Genomic DNA, 13,881 nt, shown 5'->3' on the forward strand with positions numbered 1-13,881 from the left:
AGGGAGAGGGAGAGAGAGAATCATTGATTGGCTGCATCCTGCACACTCCCTACTGGGGATCGAGCCTGCAACCTGGGCATGTGCTCTTGACCGAATTGAACCTGGGACCCTTCAGTCTGCAGGCTGACGCTCTATTCACTGAGCCAAACTAGATAGGGCTGGACTGGAAAAATTTTTTTGGAGAGTTGTTCTGTGCACTGAAGGGTGTTTAGTAGCCTTTAAGCATCTAGCTGCCTCTAAACATCTGGCCTCTACCCACTAGATGCCAGTAAAATTCTTCCTTCCCACCCTCCCTGTCCTGCTCCCCCAGACAATCAAAACTGTCTCCAGATACTTCCAAGTGTCCTGAGGGGACACAGTCACATCCCTTTAGCAACCACTGATTTAAAGCATTTAGCACAGTGCCTGGCACAGAGTAAGGACACAATAAATAGGAGCTGTTATCATTGTTTGCTCAGTTTATCCTCTCTGCAACATGTGATGCTACTGGGCTTAGATGTGTTAAATAATTAGCCCAGGGTGAACAGTTAAAAAGTGTCAGCATGTGTACTTGAGCCTGATTTTGTCTCCTTTGAGAGCCAATGTTTTTAATTAGTTATACTATCAGTGGACTTGATGGGACACCTGGAGATGAATTGTGGAGAGTGAGGTCACTGTATAACACAGTTTAGCAACCTAAAACAGACATTACCGAGGAGGAAGAAAGTAATATACAATGGTCACATACTGTGGGTCAGATTGATTATATTATTCCTAGCTCTCACTGGCATGCACTTCTGAAAAATTGCTTCCCCAATTAATAGCTCTTTTCTCAAAAGTTCTGCCTATTGATCCATCTCCTGCAAAGTTTTAGTGCTTACTGAAAATGAGAATTTAACTGGAAAGCATTCACATAAATACAAGTAATTAGGAAAATTAAAGTTACAATATCTATTTGCATTTTTTAATTGAGGTTGGAAGAAAATTTCATTTTCCTAACTAATCAATACCTAGAAAAAAAAAGGAAATTAGGATAGTTCATCAAAGAAAGAACATTCTGCTATATGGTTAACTTTCCAACTGAAATAAATCCTCTGGTAGTGTCACTGGCTATTATATGGCTGTACTTTTTCAGTTTTCTTTTAAAACCCCAAGATCAAACTATTCCTTGGCCATAATAAAAGGCTGCATCAATAAGCTTTCTTAGGGAATCTTCCACATAATAGGTGGGAAATATAAATGGGTAAAAAGAAGTCCTCTCTGTGATACAATAGACTCTTCAGAAGTCTGCAGGCATGATTTTGTTTTTATTCTTTCTGTTTTAAAAATATTAACCTCTGGTGGAGGAAATAAAGGCTGCACTGTGTGTTTTATGCCATGGCGTTCTTTAGATGTTAATAAATGGAGAGTATAAAACTTGATTCTAGATACACCATGCAATTAACTTTAAAAGTCTCATTTTGTTGTGAAATAACCTTAGTGGAGCTTTTCTCTTCTATTTCTTCTTAGTATTTGTTCAGTAGACCATACAGTAGAACACTGGAAGCTGAAGCTGACAAAGTTGGACTACGGCTTGCTGCAAAGGTACAGTGTTCAGCAGTTGAGAATGCACAGTGTCCTTCACACAGTAAAAGATAAATGTATATTGTCTTTTTTTTTTTTTGTGTGCCGAAACCCGGGATAAATGTGTATTGTCTTAATGAAGTTTGGCATGGACAGCGAATGAGAGATTGTATTCAGTTTTTCATCATCACCATTTTAAATCTGCACCTTTCGGAAGCTAACGCTCTCTTTATTTTACTCTTTTCCCTTATTTTGTGGACCTAAGGAGGCTTTTTGAGTAAATAAGATGATGTGTAGCTGTTTTTCCAGACTGGGAGAAAGGTTTATCATATTGTAGCTATGATCCCGGCTGAGCAAACTGAATTTTCACCATTAAAATAAACAATAGAAGAGCAGACTTATTACTCTGCATCTTTCAGATTACTTTTGTTATAGCAGATGGCTTATTTTTACTCTCCATAGAGAGCAGCTCTGGGTGTTTACCCTGATTTAAGTTAGCTTTGTTCATGTCTACTTAACAGGGCACTTGACACTGGGTTGCTGTTTTTAAAACACCTGTGACAACTGAGTATTAGCAGCAATAGGATTTAATTAGGAGTAAAACTGAACTTTTCAAAATCACTGAAAACAATGCTACTTCATATATTAAATTCAAATGTATTTGATTCTTTGTTGAGTTTTTGGTAGTTATTGAAAGTCCTAACTACTATTAAAAATCATTATTATTGGAACTTCTCATTATGAGTTTTATGGATTTAATTTCATAAATCAAGATATTACTCATTCACAAAAGCAAAAGCAATTTTTTAAATGCTATATAAGTAGAATTAAGTAAATTATCAGATGGATAGATGAAGAGTCTCCCAAATAAGTGTCTACAGATTGGCTATCTCATGACTTTCCTAAAGCTAATGTACTACTGGTACAGTTTATGAAATTTTCCTTTTAGGTAAGTGTGTCTGGTTAAGAAATCTTTGCCTGTCTCTATAAATTGTTCCTGTTGTATTTTCAAGAAGCTTTATTGTCTTGTTATTTTTTAATGTATAATATATAGTAGTAAAAAGAAGTCAAGATATTTTCCCTCATATGGATAGCATTGTTTATCAAAGAGTTATTTTTCTTCACTGTACTTCAGTGTCTCTGTCATAAATTTAGGAGACTATGTGGAAGTTTGTTTCTGAACTCCCTATTCTATTCCATTGGCCTTTTATTTATTTTTGAACCAATATGACATCATCACTGTAGCTTTGTAATAAGTCTTAATATCTGAGAGCTGTCCTCCAGTGTTGTTCTACAAGATTGACTTGTTATTTTTAGTCTTTTGTTTTTCCATATAAATTTCATAATCAGCTTATCAAATTACACACCTTTACAAAAACATGCCTGGGATTTTGTTTGGAGTTGCGTACATTAAATATAGGTCAGTTTGGGTACAGTTGACTACTGTCACCAATATTGAGTCTTCCAATCCATGAATAATATATTTATTCATTTATTTAAATACTAGAGGGCCAGTACATGAAAATTCATGCACTGGAGGGGGGGGTCCCTCAGCCCGGCCTGCCCCCTCTCACAGTCCAGGAGCCCTCAGGGATGGGAGGTGACCTGGTGATCAGGGGAAGGCGACACCCCATCACACCTCTGCTGCTGCCACTGCCAGCAGTGCAAGCCTCGGCCGGCCCTGGTTACCTGAGCCTTGGGTGGCCCTGGGCATCTGGACAGCCACCATCTGAGGCTTGCCTGCGCCTCAGGCCAGCCATGGGCGGCTGGGGGCCTGAGGGGACTGTGCGCCTGCTGCCCTGGTGGGGCTGAGGGGACTGGGTGCCGCCATCTTGTGGCTGTGGGTGCCGCCATCTTTGAGGGCGTGGCAGTCAATTAGCGTATTCCCTCCATATTGGCTGTGGGTGCCATCATCTTTGAGGGTGAGGCAGCAATTAGCATATCCCCTCCTTATTGGCTGTGGGCACCGCCATCTTTGTGATGGCATGAGGGTCAATTAGCATATTCCTTCTTTATTAGATAGGATTCTATAATTTCTCTCAGTGATGTTTTGAGATTTTTTTGTGTGTATAGGACTTACGCATTTTTTGTTATATTTATAGGTAAGTGATATTTTTTGATGTTTTAAATAGTACCATTTAAAAAATACAGTTTGTTTTTATAATTAACCTTCTATCCAGAAACCTTGCTAACTTCACTTAATTCTAATAGTGTGTGGATTCTTTTAGATTTTACATATACATAGTTACCTTGTCTGCAAATAATGACTATTTATTTCTCACTTCCAGTCCATATACACACACATATATATATATACTAGAGGCCCGGTGCACAAAATTTGTGCACTGGGGGGGGAGGGGTTCCTCAGCTTGGCCTGCACCCTCTCACAGTCCAGGAGCCCTCGGGGGATGTCCGACTGATGGCTTAGGCCTGCTTCCATGGGCCTAAGCTGTCAGTTGGACATCCTTAGCGCTTCTGTAGAAGTGGGAGAGGCTCCCGCCACCACTGCACTTGCCAGCTGTGAGCCTGGCTTCTGGCTGAGCGGAGCTCCCCCTGTGGGAGCACACTGACCACCAGGGGGCAGCTTTTGTGTTGAGCTTCTGTCCCCTGGTGGTCAGTGCGCATCATTGTGACTGGTCTTTCTGCTGTTTGATCAATTTGCATATTAGCCTTTTATTATATAGGATACTGGAGGCCCAGTGCATGAAATTCGTGCATGGGGGGGGCGGTGTCCCTCAGCCCAGCCTGCACCCTCTCTAATCTGGGACCCCTCAAGGAATGTCTGGTGGGATCAGGCCTAAACGAGCAGTTGCACATCCATCTCACAATCCAGGACTGCTGGCTCCCAACTGCTCGCCTGCCTGCCTTCCTGATTGCCCCCAACCGCTTCTTCCTGCCAGCCTGATCACCCCCTAACCACTCCCCTGCCAGCCTGATTGTTGCCTAACTGCTCCCCTGCCAGCCTGTTTGCCCCTAACTGCCCTCCCTGCAGGCCTGGTCACCCCTAACTGCCCTCCACTTTAGGCCTGGTCCCCCCCCCCCAACTTCCTTCCTCTGCCAGCTTGATCACCCCTAACTGCCCTCCCCTGCAGGCTTGATTGTCCCCCCTTGCAGGCCTGGTCCCTCCCAACTGCCCTTCTCTGTTGGCCTGATTGCTCACAATTGCCCTCCCTTGCAGGCCTGGTCCCTCCCAACTGCCCTCCCATGCTGGCCATCTTGTGGTGGCCATCTTGTGTCCACATGGGGGCAAGATCTTTGACCAAATGGGGGCAGCCATCTTGTGTGTTGGAGTGACGGTCAACCTGCATATTACCCTTTTATTAGCTAGGATAGAGGCCTGGTGCACGGGTGGGGGCTGGCTGGTTTGCCTTGAAGGATGTCCCGGATCAGGGTGGGAGTTCCCTTGGGGTGTGGGGCAGCCTGGGCGAGGGGCCTGTGGTGGTTTTCAGGCCGGCCACACCCCTTGGCGATCCAAGCAGAGGCCCTGGTATCTGGGGTTTATTTATCTTCTACAATTGAAACTTTGTAGCCTGGAGCAGAGCCAAGCCTTCTGATTGCTCCTTGGCAGCAGCCATTTCTGTTGGGATTTATGTATCTTCTATAATTGAAACTTTGTAGCCTTAAGCCGTGGCCTGGGCCACCAGGGTGTGCGGAAAGTTTGGCTTCCTCCATTGCCGGGGGCAACCCTAGCCTTCTGCTCTTTCCAGCTCCGTGGCTGCCACCATTTCTGTTTGGGTTTATGTATCTTCTATCATTGAAACTTTGTAGCCTTGAGTGGAGGCCTAGGCCGGCAAGGGCAGGTGGAAAGCTTGGCTTCCTCCATTGCCAGGGAAACCCAAGCCTCCCTCCTGCTGTCTGTGCCTGTAGCCATCTTGGTTGGGTTTATTTGCATATTCGCTCCTGATTGGCCTTTGGGCGTGGCTTGTGGGCGTGGCTGGTGGGTGTAGTGGAGTGATGATTAATTTGCATATTACACTTTTATTAGATAGGATTTAAAAAATATTTTTATTGATTTTCAGAGAGACAGAGAGAGGGACACATTGATTGATTGCCTCCCCTATGTGCCCCAACTGGGGCTGGGGATCGAGCATGCAACGAGGTACATGGCCTTGACCGGAATCAAACCCAGGACCCTTCACTCTGCAGGATGAAGCTCTATCCACTGAGCCAAACCAGCTATGGCTTACTATTGACTTTAGAATGTTATTTATATATTCTGGATACAGTCATTTGTTGGATATGGGAAAGTAGTTTTTCCTTATCTATGACTCATCTTTTCCTTTCCTTAGCAAGGTTTTTATTTTTTTGCAGAGCAAATATTTTTAATTTTAATGAAATCCAAGGAGCCTCTATACCAATTTCTGGGACTCTCTTTTTTTCTGGTATAATCCTCACAAATTCCAGCCCCTTCTGCAGCCCTGAACTTCTGTTTCCTAACTCCTTAGCTCATCTGGTCTCACCATGCTCTGCTTAGAAGCCCTACCTCCTTCTGTGTGGTCAGGAAACTGTCCTAGCAGAGAGCAGGGGCAAGTCTGGGGACCACCTTAGTGCTTCTCTTCCTCTCAAGAAGTACATTGTTGTCCTACTTGTTGTTCAGAACTGAAAATGTTTGCCTCATATATCTGTCCAGTTTCGTAGATATTTATGGTGGGAGGACAAGTCCAATAATAGTCACTCTCTCATGGATGGAACTATAAACCCCAAAATTTGTGACTCATGATTGTCCTTGTTTTATAAGAAGGCGCGAAGAAACTTTTTAGAAGCTCTGTAGGCATACATTAGATAGTGAGGTAGCTTTTTTAAATTTTATTTTTTAACTTCCTCATGGAATATACATAGGCCTTTTTAAAAATATATATATTTTATTGGTTTTTTTACAGAGAGGAAGGGAGAGGGATAGAGAGTTAGAAACATCGATGAGAGAGAAACATTGATCAGCTGCCCCCTGCACACTCCCTACTGGGTATGTGCCCGCAACCAAGGTACATGCTTCCGACCGGAATCAAACCTGGGACCCTTGAATCTGCAGGCCAACGCTCTATCCACTGAGCCAAACCAGCTAGGGCCATAGGCCTTTTTTTTGTGTGGCTATTTCTTTACAGAAGAATCCTGTAAACCTCGCTGTCACTGTTTGGGGGAGGGAAGGGGGTTCTCCATTCATTGTGGAGATTTGACTTAATTTGCTGTTTGAACTTACCCCCTTCTTTCCAAAGTATCAAATACTGAACCTTCCTGCATTCCCATAGTGAGGGTGTCCGTCCAGGAAGCAATATGGTGTTGTGATAATGAGTGAGCCCTGGGATTAGACTGCCTCCGTTTGAGAATTTGCTTGGCCAGAGAGTGCTAGCTGTGTGATCTCAGGATAGTTGTCTATCCTTTTGGAACCTTGATTTCTCTCGTCTGTGGTATAGGAACAATAGCAGGACCTATGTTATAGCGCTGATACAATCTAAGTCCTAAGAGCACTAGTCTTCTAATCATTTATGTTCAGATGTCAGCCTGTTATTCCCTCTTCATATTTTGCAGATATCTCAAACCTAATAAGTTCAACGCTAAATCCTTGATTTCCCTTCATATCTATTTCTCTTTCAAATCTTCCTTTTTCCAATAAACATACCACCTTATATTCAGTTGCTTTTGGAAAACACCCAGAGTCCTCCTTAGTTCTTCCCTCTTCTTTATCATTTACATGTAATTGCTTACCAAGGCTCACTAGTTCTATCTATAAAATATACCCCAATGTGTTTCCATCTCTACTATTAGCATTTTTTTTAATTACCTGGACTTCTGTGCCAGCCTCATTATAGCTTTCACCAGTTCCATTTTTACTCCCCTCCATTCTGTTATCCCTGCCACAAAGAAGAATCAGGTCTAGTAGTCTGGGATATTCACTTTCTCAATGCAAGACTTCCATCGACAGTGGCCAGCATTTGCCATCAGATTTTTTCAGATTCTGGCTGACTTACCCCCTAATTCTGATTGACACAGTTAAAAAATATATTTCTGAATATAATCAGAAGACAGATTTTTTTTTTATGCCCAGGTCCCAAGCTCTCTAAATTGGTGTGTGTATAGCTCTTCTCTGACTTGTTATGTTGATGTTCACTTACCAATTCACCATGTATTTAATGTGTGCCTATCTTCTAGGCTGTAGGGATGCACAATGCCTTGATGGAGGTCACAACTTAGAGTAAGAAAGAGGCTCCCAATTGAAGAATATATCATAGAGATGTAACTTTATCTAAGGGTCATGCAAACTTAGTCTAGGGATTAGGTTGAGGAAGAAATTATTTGAAGTAAAGATATAACAACTAAGTAGTAATTATTCTGGTGAAGGGGTTGGCAGTGGTGTTTTTGACGGACAGCATGTCTAAAGGAAGAGAAATGATGGCCTTGTACGGGAATTGAAAGTTCCATATGACTACAGAATAGAGTTCAAGAGCACCAGTGTCAAGAGGGAAAAGTGAAAGGTGGGCAGGACTTCTTTGTTAGCAATTGTAAGGATTTTATACTGTATCTTGCATAGTGGTTAGGACCTTGGACTAGAGTTAGACAGACCTATGCCTGAACTCTTGTCTCTTCCACATGACTGTGGAAAAATCACTTAATCTCTTCAAGTCCGTTTCCTACTCTGAAAAAATGTGAATAGTGATAGTATCTATCTCAAAGGGTTACTTTGAGTATCCTGGACTTGATTCTTCTTGTGGATTGTATCCTTTTATTTGGACATTAATGCATCACACTCCCTTGACTTCTTGCCATTTAATATTCAAATCATATAATGTAATTCTCGTATCCCATGCTATCCTTATTAGACTGGCTTCCTTTGTACCATCCTGAGAAGGAGAGAGCATACTGACCTGAGGACACAAATGCCCCGTGCCCCTGGTGGTTTTAGCAGTTACAGCTATTGCCATGCATTCATAAGTTGGCATTCTGATTTTATGTCAGTCTTGTGCACTTGGCTAATGGGGACTGTTCTTGGGAGATGGATCTATTGGTCATGTGCTGTCCCTTTAGATTTATGAGCTCTTAAGGCCCAGGGCTAAAGAGAAGATGGAAAATTCATTAAAATAAAGTTACTCTTGAGGCCTCTTTCAACACAGGCAGCTTGCTTTCCCTGGAGTGCTCTCGACTCTGCTCCATTAGTAGCTGTGAGCTTATTTTGTGTATTTACATTTTTATAGTTGCTTTAATTTTGTATTTACAAGATATTTAATTTACCATCATATAAATTCAAAATGACTGGTAGAGAGTTAGTAAAAGCTGGTAGGACTGAGGTGGGGCTGAAGCACAGAATAATAAATAGCTGTTCAGTTTTCCGCTGATAAAATGATGTTCTGTGAAATATTTGATTTTGTTGTGTTTATATACTAATTTGTCAGTATACAGAGAATTTGGTACTTTACAGTCATTTACAGAAATGACTTTTGCTTATTTGATTTCACAAACAACGAGATCATTCGTTGTTAGTTTTATTTTTTTCTTAACTATGGAAAAAACACACGATGTATTTTAGTGGCTCTAAACTGGGCTTCTTGGTAGGGCACTTTATATGATTGTTTTGATTGTCACAGTGATTGGGGAGATGGGGATTACTGATGTCTCATGGACCTGGAGGATAGGGGCAGACCTGTTAAATATGCTGTAGTGGCCTGGAGAGCCCTCCAGAGGGAGGAACTGTCCAGCCCTGGTGAATTGTAAGTGGCCCTTGTGAGAGACACTGCCTGCTGGTTTCTTCAAGAGCCTCAGTAACTGTGCAGATAGCACCATCTAGTGAGGGAAGTAGGTCATAAGCAAAATTTACTTTCATCATAAAAATGAGAGAAAATCCAACATTCTAAACTTTCTGTAAAATAAAAAGGTTATGAATCGTATACTTTTGGAGCAGGAAGGAAAATTAGAGATAATCTGATCCACCCTCTCTCTTTACAGATAAGGAAATTAGGGTCCAAAGAGGAGAAGTGATTTGTCCAGTAACATATACCTAGTTAGTAGCGAGAGACGGGGCTGGAGTCCAGGTGTCATAGTTTCTCAGGTTAGTAATCTGAGCCTTTGACATAGCAAACTGACTAGCTTTGTGTTCTATTTGGGTTAATAGCTTAGGTTATTTGTTTAGTGATTCATTTAAGAAAGAAAAAACTGTAAATGTGCACATCTCATTTACGAGGTTTGTTATAAGATAAACTTGCATAATGCATGCATTATTCATTCCACCTTGTTTTGAACCTAACTGTATTACCTAGAAAAATGAGGCAGGCTTCTGTATATTTAATTTTTTAGTTGCTATGATTTCAGCTCTAATTGTCGAGTGTTATGATAAAAGCTTTAGGATAGAGAAAAATATATACATGAAAATGTATTATAAATTTATCATTTTGATGAACTGACATGCTGGTAATCAAAAGATGAAAAAAACTTTAAACTAAAGGAAATGAATTACAAAATAATGGAAGTCTTCCCATTTCTCCTATTTTAGGGCACATGAAGTGAATTAATACAATGAGTTAATATTTGTTATTTATATATAGAACAATACCTGATACATATAAGTGATTATTAATTAAACAAAATATATAACTGATATTTTGAACTTCTGGTTTTAAAATCTGTGCTCTTCACATTGCCCCAGTATACTGCCTCAAAAAGTATTCCAGGACCAATGTAGTTCACATAATTTTGTATGTTTGTGGCCATTATCAGTTCTGTTTTAAGAAGGAAATGTTGTCTAGAAAGTGTTTCATCCTTCTTTCTTTATGTACTGCCAATGGATTAAATAAGAAATCACAAGTGAAATTAATAAATACTAGAGTTAAATGAAAACAAGACCAGAACCTACCAAAAGTTATGGGATACAGTGGAAGCATTGCTTAGGATAAATTTGTAGCTATAAATGCTTTAAAAATGTGAAAGATCTCAAACAAACAACCTAACTTTACAACTTAAAAAACTATAAAAAGAAGAACAAAGTAAACCCCAAGCTGCTAGAAGGAAGGAAATAACAAAGATTAGATCAGAGACAAATTACATTGTGAATAAAAAGAGTTTGTTTTTAAAAAGATCAGAAAAATTGACAAATGTTTAGTTGGATTAGGAAAAAATAAACAAGACTCAGATTACTAAAATCAGAAATGAAAGTGGAGATAACACTACTGATTCTGTAGAAATAAAGAGGTGTATAATACAGTATTATGAACAATTGTATGCCCCCCAAATTGGACAACCTTGATGAGATGGACAAATTTCAAGAAATAACCTACCAGTGCAGCCACTGTGGAAAACAGTATGGAGTCTCCTCAAAAAACTAAAAACTGGAACTGCCCTATGATCTAGTGATTCCACTTTTGGGAATATAGTGAAAGAAACCTGAAACACTGATTCAAAAGAATATATGCACCTCAATGATTATTGCAGTTCTATTATTAATAGCCAAGATTTGGAAGCAGCCCAAGTGCCCATCAATAGGTGAGTGGATAAAAAAGTTGTGGTACATTTACACAACGGAATACTACTTGGCCATGAAGAAAGAAGAAACCTTACCCTCTTCGATAGCATGGATGGACCGGAAGAATATTATGCTAAGTGAAATAAGCCAGTCAGAGAAAGACAAATACCATATGATTTCACTTATATGTGGAATCTAATGAATGAGACAAATAAAATAGGAACAGACTCATAGATACAGAGAACAGACTGAAAGCTGTCAGAGGGGAGGGGTTGGGGGGCTGAGTGAGATAGGTGAAGGGATTAAGCAAAAAAACCCACAAAAACAAACACAAAACACACACACAAAAAACCAAACTCAGACACAAACAACAGTATGGTGATTAACAAAGGGAAAGGGTGGTGGTGGAGGTAGAAGAGAGTAAAGGGGGGATAAATGGCTATGGAAGGAGAAGACTCTGGGTGGTGGATATACAGTACAAATACAGATGATGTTTTGTAGAAGTCTACACTTGAAACCTATATAATTTTATTGACCAGTGTCACCCAGTAAAATCAATAAATCACAAAGAAATAGAAAACTGAATAGACCTGTAACTAGTATGGAGATTGAATCAATAATCAAAAATCTTTCAACAAAGAAAACCCCTGGATCAGACAACATCATTTGTAAGTTCTACTAAGAATTTGAAGAAGTAATACCAATTCTTCTCAAACTTTTCTAAAAGACTGGAGGGGAGGGGAGGATACTCTCTAACTCATTCTGTGAGGCTAGCATAACCCTAATACCAATGACAAAGACACTATAAGAAAAGAAAACTATAGGTCAATATCTATTCTAGTGGTATAGATTAAGAATAAATATTTTAGTACAGTTTATTAACAGTTAAATTTTAAAACTTAATTTTTATGAAAACTTATTTTGGAAGATTTTTATCCTTAATACATATCCTTTTTTTTCTTCTTCTTCTTTTTTCTGGACCACTTTAGTGATATACTTTATTTTTATTTTTAAAATCTTTATTGTTGAGATTATTACAGATGTCCCTCTTTTTTCCTCCTATTGCCTCCCTCCACCCAGTTCCCGCCCTGCCCCAGGCCTTCGCCACCCTATTGTCTGTGTCCAGAGGTAATGCATATATGCATATAAGATCTTTGTTTCATTTCTCCCCATCCCCCCATCCCCCCACCCCCTTCCCTCTGAGAATCATCAGTCTGTTCCATTTCCATGCCCCTGATTCTATTTTATTCACCAGTTTATTCTGTTCATTAGATTTCTTATTCATTTATTTTGATTTTTAGACTCAATTGTTGATAGGTATGTATTTGTTGCCAGTTAGTTGTTCATATTTTTGATCAGTGTATGCTTAATTTCTGACTGGTCCTTTTCCATTTTTTTTTGGAGGTTTCTAGAAGATTCTTAGTAACCTTATAATCGTAGTTTTGAACTCTATATCCAGTAGTTTGCTTTCTTCCATTTCTTTGATTTGTGACATGTTTCTTTGTCTCTGCATTTTGATTGCTTCTCTGTGTTTTTTCTATGTTGTGAGTAGAGCTGCTATATCTCCTTGAGTTGGAGAATGGACTTGTATAGTAGGTGTTCTATAGGGCCTAGTGGCTCAGCTTCCCTAGTCACCTGAGCTGGAAGCTCTAAGTGTACCCCTTTGTGGGCTGTGAGCACAGTCTTGTTGTAGTTGAGACTTGATTGCTGTTGGTGTCACTGGGAGGAATTGATCTCCAGGCCAATTGGCTGTGAGGACCAGCTATGACTACAGTGGGAGAGCTGCTGTGCAGGAGACACCCCTATGGAGCAGGACTTGCTTCAGTGGGGCTTTGGTGCTCACTGAGTCTGCCCCTTGAGTGTGTCACTTATGGATGTGTAGAGTTATTGTCTGGTATGGTCTGATACTGACCACTGGGTACACTGGCTCTTGGGTCTTCTGGGCGGTGCAAAGTCAGCAACTACCTGAGGCCACCCAGGAGGAGCTACAGAGAGATCTGCAGATTCCTCCTCTTTGTATCGGGTTTATAAGTGCCCAGATGAGGCCCAGCTATTAAGCAAGGCAAGCTAGTGCTGGTGTGGGTCTTGGGCCTTTTATTGATAGGTTTGGGGCTTCCTGACCTAGCTGCAGCTTGTTTCAGAGTTTAGCCTGAGCAAGGACAGGCCATTCATATGCAAAAGCTACTGCACACAGCTTGGGTGGGGTTGAAAATTGGATGAGGTGTGGTCTTAGGGAATCACCAGGGCAGAGCAAACAGAAATGGTTGCCAGTCAGCCCTGGGACTGGGGAGGTCTCAGAATAGGAAAAATGATCCCTGCAAGCACCTTTGTCTGGGAGAAAGCTGCCCCAAGTTCCTGCCCCAATTCTAGACAATCAGTTCCTCCTCATATGTGTCTGTGTCCCCCAAAGTCTTGCCCTGGTGTTAGAGCTCAGAGGAAGCAGGACCTTGTAAGTTAAGTTTGTAGTGCCGGCCTTTTAAGAGGAACAGCTGGTTCTCCCGCAGCCTCTGTGTCACTCAGCCCCAGTCCACACTGGTTTTTACAGCCTGTAGTTCTTACTGCCCATAGGGACTTCTTTTCCCAGCTCTGGGACCCTAGGCTGGGTGTCTTGTGTGAGGCTGGGACCCCTTGTTTCTCCGGGGGGCCTCCTTAGAGATGATCTCCCTCCTGATTAAAAAAAGCAGCAAATGTGGGTGCCGGACCAGCCCGTCCTGCGCCTCTGCACCTCCTACTAGTTTCAGTGTGCTTTCTTCTTTACTTCTCTCCTTGTAGGACTTCCATTCAGCCAGCTTTCTGGTCATTCTGGATGATGGTTGTTCTGTATTTTAGTTGTAATTTTGATGTGGTTGTGGGAGGCAGCAAGTTCAGGCATTTACCTACACCACCATCTTCAA

At 41.1% G+C, this 13,881-nt stretch overlaps 1 protein-coding gene across 4 annotated transcripts in view; it reads left to right on the forward strand.

The window, feature by feature from the left end:
* Positions 1–13,881, forward strand: part of OMA1 (OMA1 zinc metallopeptidase) — a 43,699-nt gene that overhangs the window by 15,347 nt on the left and 14,471 nt on the right. For all 4 annotated transcript variants that reach the window (XM_079776183.1, XM_079776186.1, XM_079776184.1 and 1 more), the window contains one exon: positions 1,489–1,563. In XM_079776183.1, the coding sequence (XP_079632309.1) occupies positions 1,489–1,563 (75 nt within the window). The remainder of the gene's footprint in view (positions 1–1,488; positions 1,564–13,881) is intronic.

This window comes from Cnephaeus nilssonii (genome assembly GCF_951640355.1).
Source record: "Cnephaeus nilssonii genome assembly, chromosome: 7".
In the NCBI taxonomy this organism is placed as follows: domain Eukaryota; kingdom Metazoa; phylum Chordata; class Mammalia; order Chiroptera; family Vespertilionidae; genus Cnephaeus; species Cnephaeus nilssonii.